This window comes from Dufourea novaeangliae, unplaced genomic scaffold (assembly GCF_001272555.1).
Source record: "Dufourea novaeangliae isolate 0120121106 unplaced genomic scaffold, ASM127255v1 scaffold162, whole genome shotgun sequence".
In the NCBI taxonomy this organism is placed as follows: Eukaryota; Metazoa; Arthropoda; class Insecta; order Hymenoptera; family Halictidae; genus Dufourea; species Dufourea novaeangliae.
Genome location: NW_015374046.1, coordinates 890,467 through 898,438, shown reverse-complemented (window position 1 = coordinate 898,438; position 7,972 = coordinate 890,467). Strand labels below are relative to the sequence as shown.

General features: G+C 38.0%; 1 protein-coding gene across 1 annotated transcript in view; it reads right to left on the bottom strand.

Moving 5' to 3' along the window:
• Positions 1 to 2,451: 2,451 nt before the first annotated feature.
• Positions 2,452 to 7,972, bottom strand: part of LOC107189660 — a 7,179-nt gene continuing 1,658 nt past the window's right edge. Inside the window, exons 4-7 of the mRNA XM_015578244.1 lie at positions 6,491 to 6,909; positions 5,383 to 6,088; positions 4,144 to 4,378; positions 2,452 to 2,630 (exon numbers count right to left, since the gene is read on the bottom strand). Of these exons, the coding sequence (XP_015433730.1) occupies positions 2,452 to 2,630; positions 4,144 to 4,378; positions 5,383 to 6,088; positions 6,491 to 6,909 (1,539 nt within the window). The remainder of the gene's footprint in view (positions 2,631 to 4,143; positions 4,379 to 5,382; positions 6,089 to 6,490; positions 6,910 to 7,972) is intronic.

Sequence of the window (7,972 nt, the reverse complement as noted above, 5' to 3'; positions counted from 1 at the left end):
ATTGTTCATATGAAAATTAAATAAATATTCGAGTTATAATTTGATGAAAGAAATTTTCCGATTTCTCATAAAATGTAATAGTAACACTAAACCTACCGAACCCTCCAAAAAGGCAGGAATTAGAACGGCAAAACCGGTCATTTGATCGGTCGTGGTAGGTTTAGTGTTAACTTATCTCGAACGAGACTATCTCTTATCTTATTGTTACCCGTATTATCTCGTATCTTATACTTAGATATCTGATACGGAATTAAAACTTCAGACTTTAGAATAACGATGGACAAGAATATTCGATGGAATTTAATGAAAAAGAAGCATACAACTGTGAAATGATAATCAATTATAGTCATATATTTGCGATATATTTTCGACTTGTAACGCCTCAAACGTAAACTAACATAAACGAACAATAAAAACACTGTTAATTTCCTAATCTTTGTATTACGTTGTGTATTGTTGCGAGAAAAATAGATTGTTAAAATGTCTGTATAAATAGATACCAAACATGTATATTTATATAAATATACACATACATACAATATGTGATGCAGTTTAATGTGTTTTTTTATTACTTCGCCAGAAATTTTATTTACCATTTAAGACTTGAATAATCGATAGACTTACACCACGTATCGATATTAATTTTTCCTCAATTTTTATGTTTATGACTCACCCAAATCATATAATTAATTTTTATATTTTGATAAGACATTAAAAATTTCGCTTTCTTTTTTAATCTTAATCATTATCCAAGATAATAATTGTTATTCAATTGAAATATTTTAGATGTCATCAATATTTAATTATTGTTTAGTCAATTTTCGATATACCTGATATTGGAAATGGGTTAAAATAAATAATAAATACTATGAATCCTTTTATAACTTTGTTTTATTTCTTGGCGTGGAAGGACGTCTTAACGCTTTGGAAATCGTACTCGAAGTAGTGATGGGTAAGTGAGCTGTTCGAACGTGTTCGAGTAGTAGGGGAAACTCACGAAGCTCGTTCGAGCTGCTCGAACAAGCTCGGGGGACAGATTTATGATCTCAGGGGAGACCCGAGGCTCTGGCACTCGAAGCTCGAAGCCTCGGCATGTAGAAATGTTATCTGGCCGCCGGCAACCGACCCTTGGGCCCTCGGGTTACAATGTAACACACGCAATGAATCACCCATGAATAAAAATTTAAATTTTTACTCCTTTCAGTGTACTTTCTTAAAAATGTTATGTATAAATGTAGATGATTCTCTTGATGAAAATAAGTCAAAACCCAACATAAATCGGACTATATTTAATAATATAGAATTCGTATCGTTAAATCAGGAAAGATACACTGAAAGAGAAATAATCGTCAAGAATATAATATCACAAATTTTTTGCAAGCATTGTCTGACAATATTACTTTATAATACATTAACCATAGTTAACATTTTCGTGATATTGATTTATGTTGTGTGTATTCTTTTTTCATTTCTCGAAAATAACATTTTGTATTTAACATATGTAAATGTATAAACATGGCAATATATTTTCTGTTCCATGATCCTTAACTGTGTTTCTTCTCACCACCATAAGTCTACCACACTCTACGCTACGAAAAAAAACAATTCGAAACAAATGAGACGAATAGTAATTGGACTAATGTCATTATCGGTCAATAATGTCGGGTAAAGCTGTTGTCGATCAAGTCTGGTGTCGGTCAAAGCTGATGTCAATTAAGTTTGGTGTCGGTGAATTGTTGTCGGTGAAAACAGTGTCGATGAGTTCAATGGCATCCTATTCGTACAAATACATATTTGTCGTAAACAAATGTTTAACTTGCAACATTCACGGAAGAAGTTTATATATTTCCTAATCTTTGACAACTATATGTTACTCTTTATTAATACGTAAATTACATATTACTGAGCAAGAGATGACGTGGGCCTGAGATGTAAAGTAAATATAAGTACTTCTGTAAGATACACACGGCCCTGGCTGCGGTTTCACCAATGGGTTTTCGATCACTCGCAAAGTGCTTAGTTGTAAAATCAGTCGGGGGTCCCGCTCCACGAAAGCTGTTTCACCGACAGTACTAGCTGATATATTATAATTAGTAACAATCCAACACTAATAATTAACGAATAATTTCAAGTTGTTTCTTGAAAATGCTCTGTGGGTAATATCAAGTTGGAGATTCAATACCAGCAAAGACTTCCGTAAGAAAACTGTTCGGGCGACCGAGACAGTGGTAGACGGTTTGGGCCAGCTCCGTCGCAACGATATAATATTACAAATGCATGTAAAATCTACTGACAATTATTTAAATTAAGTAAAAAACACTTTGAAATTACAATATGTAGCTCGATTGTCGCCTGTGTTTTAATAGATGGGACAAGTCTTTTGTACCAACCCAACAGAGACAATTTTTTGTAGAATTCCTATAGTTTTAACATCCTAACGAATTATCAAGATTAGGGACTCGGAGTCGAGCTTGGATTAGATGTTGTAGGCACACCAACCACGTTGGCAAGATTCTCGACACTTTTGGGAAATGTTCTCGTAATTATCGAATGCTCTGGACCAATCAGCGCGTCGCCCATCACTCCCATGCGTACGGATGTTCCATACCTGTGTAGAGTAATCGACATATCTGAAAGTAATCAAATATCATGAACTAGATATTTTCTTTTTTAAAAAGTCAATGATAAGAGACTAAGGTCAATGTCCCTATTTCTAATCATGTAAGAATTCTGCTATCGCAGAAATTGATTTTTATTATTTATTTATGCAACAATCGACAAAAAAACTTATTGGACAAAAAAAAAATAAAAGTATTTTTAACACTATTTTAACTTAATAATAGTTAATTTAATATGAAGAATAAAATGTCCCTATTTCTGCTCAGCAAAAATGGAAGTGCTATAACTAAACTTTGGTGAATAATATTAAAGATTCCGTAAGTCTTTTTAATAAAAATGTAGCGTTCACGTGTAACTCACGATCGCAATGGAACCGCTCAAATCACGTTTCTTTGTGACGGACACACTTATTAAATTTATTTCTTTTAAAATGCTGCCATCTATTTAACAGCGGGCTGTAGCATTTTGTACGGAAATACTGAACTAATATAATATTTTTTTGTATAACTAACGTATTACTTAACTTTGTACATTAAATAAAAAATATACGTACTGATCAGAAATCATCATCAATCAATCGAAACATTTACCTTATAGAGACTAACAAGGTAAGAGAATCTAATATCGTCTAGCACGTAATATCGTCACTCGTAATATGCCGTGAAAAAAGTGCGTAAAAATCTAATGGTTATGAGTAGACTGCGGATTTTTATGCAAAATCACATTTTAGAAGTTTGTTCATAAAGACAAAAACAAAAGAGGAAATTTCTTTCTTCCTTTAAGTATTTTATTGCGCTCAAAGGGAAATAGAAAACTCGTTGCATCTGGCGAAAGTGTTGTCCTTCATTGTATTTCACAGAGACCTATAGGCTATAAATGTATAAAATTCGCAGTCTAGTTATGAACTAAACAAGTGGCCAAGCATGTGTGGAAAGAGATGCTAAGGTTGCAATGCCATATGAGCAACATGTAGCAAGTGAGAAGTATATCAGTGAATCTGTCGCCATTACCTCCGCCTCAGCGCCTGTGCAAAAGCTGGATCGTGCTGGCGCGCCGGCGAACGCAGCATGGTGGGAGAGCGAATTTTTGTGCGCGAAAGTACGTGTGAAGGGGAAGTGCGCCATGTGGCAATGTGTTAAGTGGCAATATAGTTAGAGTCTACTGTATCTCGAAAACCTGAGGAGATACATGAAAACTTCTAATGGACAAAGTTTGGGGTTTTTTATGTAGAATAATATAGTGCTAACAAAGTATCCAAAATATAATTTGTTTATAACAAAAAAATTTCAGATCCAAATTTCGAGGTGTGGTTTCACCTCTTAAAGTCGCGTCTCAGCCAATGAAAAAAAATACGTATCCCTTATTTTTGACTGCTCAACAGACATACGAAGTTTCATTAAACTCGGAAAGGAACACTTCCGTGTCTTCTCTGGTTAGTTTTGCATGTAGAATCCACCCAGTGAAAGTTTCCCACATTTTTATTAACACCCTATAGATACATGTTGAATCTCATTTCTTACTTACTGCAGTTGCCTTGGGGTGGTCTCCAATACATCACGGTGTCGACACCTTCTACATGTAAGTCACCATCTACATGAGTCAGCGAGAGAGAATACCTACTGGTCAGCTGATTCAGCATTACTTTCAGTAGCAAAGAAGGCAAACATGAAGAAACGAGTCCACTGGACTCCTCAGTCGCCGTAATGGCGTATATCGCGTGCTGCTTCGATCTCGCCTCCTGAACGTTCTTCTGGATGACCTGACAAGACATATTCTTACAATAGTAACAACACTGTTACAAATAACACGTTACATTCATTATTGTATGCTTTGAGTAGGTAAGTTACCAATAAATAAGTATTATACAGGGTGGGCCGGTAATCGTAGTACAACAGGGCAGGGGGTGATTCTACGTTACCAGGGTATCTCCCAGGTACACGGGAACCCGGGTAATTTTTGTTTACCCGGGTATCTCACGGGTACCCGAGTACCCGGGTAAAAGTAGTAACCCTAGCCTAAATGGATGATTCGACACTCGAAACGAGTGTTTTTTTTTTCGGCTCGATCGATTTTACGCTCGTGCTATATCTTGGCGAGAACAGTACTATGGTCTGTTTTTCGAAAGATGATGCCTGGGAGGTAGGCCCGAGTTTTCGCGGTGTTGCCGCGATCGCGAGACACCTACGGTACTTGTGTCTCTCTCACTCCTCGCATCTTGGCCAACGACGTCCGACCGTCGACGTGAGTCCTCGCCTACGGTCGTCTGTCTCTCTCTACCACACGTATTACAAACCTCTCGAGAAGGAACTACCTACGACCTCAAGGAGTGGGGACTGCGTTCGGCACGTGGCCGTCAATCATCCATTGTCTGGACATAGCGTAGAATGTTGACGAGACGCTGAACGTTTTCACACGTCAAAAGTTAAAATTACATTAATAAGAAAAAGTTTATTTCTTTTAAAAGAATGTATTGTACCCAAATATTGAGCAACATATTAAAAGGAGATTAAATTAACACGTAGATTATTAAACGCTACACGTGGAAATCGCAGGGTAAAGAAGGAAATTGATTTACCGAGCGTCTGAGCGAGAGGCCCGCGTGCCGAAGTGCCGGAGGATGGAAAGAGACACACAGTGGTATTCAGACCGTGCAACGTCGCACGAAATACGCAGCTCGCGTTGAATCTCCGCCAGGCCACGCGCCGAGGCAGGCCAACCTCCCAGGCATCATCTTTCGAAAAACAGACCATAATATCGACGAACCTGCAAAATTTCAACCAAATCGTCCTCGAACATCGGCGTCTTCGTAGGCAGCGCAAGGCACAGGATACCCCTGGCCTCGAGGTTCTGCGTGAATATCGCTCGTTGGCTAACGAACTTGCCAGTGGCGAGTACATCGTCGGGTATCCTAACACCGGATTGACGGAAATACTCCTTGAGAGCGTCCACCGTGGCGGTCAATAGAATCTCGGCTTCGGTAGCTCCCGTCATATTTGAAATCTTTCGGAGAACATCAAGCTGAACCTGATCGGACCAAGCGACCACCTTTCGACCGCATGACGATGTCGTCTGCAAACGATTCACCTGCGGATGTTTCAGAAACAACTCCTCCAGAATCATTTTCGGGGCTTTGATCGTTATCCAAGTTATGGAGAACACTTCAATGCTGGCTTGTACCACCAACGGAAGATAATACCACAACATCGCAGTCACCGTATCCGGATAATAATGCTTGTGACGTGATTTCAAAGCCTTCAGTTCCCTCAACAGCAGAATTGGCGTTTTCAAGATCGCTGTCACCGTAACATACCAGAACCAAAGAACTGTGTCGTACAAAGCTTCCAGAGGGTTTAGAGACTTTATTAGCGCGCGAAAGATCACCGTGAAACCGAAATTCCTTTTGGACGTTTCTTTTTGGACGATGGAGAAGACCTCCAGGACCCTGGGTTTTTCTCCTTTCTGACACTGTCTGAAGAAAAAAAGAAATGAACAGTTTTTCCGAATGTTTTTCATCTATTGTATATGAATCATTAACACCGTCACGGCCACGCTTTGTTCGAACAAATTTCTCATGGCGCCGAAAGGGTACCTACTCATAGTTTACAGTTTGGACTATTCTTTATGGAAGGTTTAATATTAAACAGTTGTCTATCAATAGATATATTTACTACGTTGAAAAATAGTATAAATCATAATTAATTTGATGATCTTACAAACATTATGTGATTTACATTATAAACATTTAGAATTGTATACTAATATGTTTTGCTTAGCGTGCGTTCGATGATCGACCTCGCATGAACGAAAAATCACGAAAAACGATTTGCGCATCGAAAGTATTAATTATAAATAGAAAATGTTTATTCTGTACCTTGTCACCTCCTTCAACGAGGAAACTAGAACGATCACGCCGATTTTCGTGCACTGGAATATTCCGATCTGCTTTTTCAGAATCTCCGGTCGCTCGTTCGGGTCATTGTTATATAGAAACTCGTTCCAATAATTGGTGAAGCTCTCTGTGAGCTTTTGGTAGAGCTTCGGCAAGGCGGACGGATGAGCGTAAAGGTTGGTGAAAGGTGACTCGAATTCCTGACACGTCCAACCTTCGATAGAAAATTTTAGTGGCAGAAAGTCGGCCAGAGTGAGACGTTCTTGTCGTAAAAGTAGATGATGGACCCGCACTAGACAGACTTGGTACTCTTCTCCGTGAAGCCAGCAATTTATCACGTGCACGTGCCATGGTGGCTGCCCAGATGGAAAATATTTCGACGTGAGATCGCTGACATAATCCTGAAATTCATCAGCCTGTTACTAACGATCATGACGCAGATTTGTCTCGAACAACACTGTTCAATAAAATTTGGAAAATTCTGATACGATGAAGTTAAACAGGTTTTACTGGCTTGATTTTGCATTGCTGAATACATACAGGGTGAACCACGAATCGTGATCAGTAGAGATTACTCTGTTATTAGCAGTTCGATCGAAAATGTTTTTATCAGGTATAGCATGGTTTCAAGAGAGCTTTAACGTGATTATAGCAAATTTTTTGTCAACTCTTTTTTTTCATGGTTGTTCAAGGTCACCTTCAATTTTTTGCAAATACACCTATGATTTTTTTACGCCTATCTGTTAGAGGATTTCAAGACGAATTCGGTAAGTATCATGACATAACATGTGTTACTCTTTTCTTCATCTGGATCGAGAAAAGATTAAAGAAATATTCGAACTGTAATATTACAAAGAGTATCGTATGCTACAGCATTGTACGCGTTCCGATGTTGAGCTCTTGCCTACTGTTTGTAAACATTTCGTTCTGTACATTGGAACACATCTAATATGATATCTACTGATCACGATTCGTGGTTCACCCTGTATAATGATGATCTCATTTTTGACCCTGCACGTAATGATCTTTTATTTAATTGGTGGTATAATCGATAGGGAGTGATTCTACGTGAAAAAATAAGTCGAAAATATAGAATAAAATGTTTTCATTTGAGACTTCGTTTTTGACATAATCGAATTTTAAAAGTATGCTGGATACGCGTGCAATTGAATAGGACTTGCCTGGCGTGTCTGTTCATTGCATTCTGTTTCTACTTACAAGGGAGGGTTCCAAACCTGAAAATTCTGATTTTAATGAAACTTCGCATTAACGTAGAGCATATTGAACTATGCTTAGAGCAATTTTTTTTCGTGCCCGTTTCCACACTAAAGGGTGAAATCAGCCCTTAAAATTTTCGCATTTTTTCGTTTTCTTGATATAATTTTGTAACGGTACGAAATAGAGCAAAACTAAGAATACAGAAATTGTTCAGTTTTTTATAACCTATTACGCTACAGAAAGAAA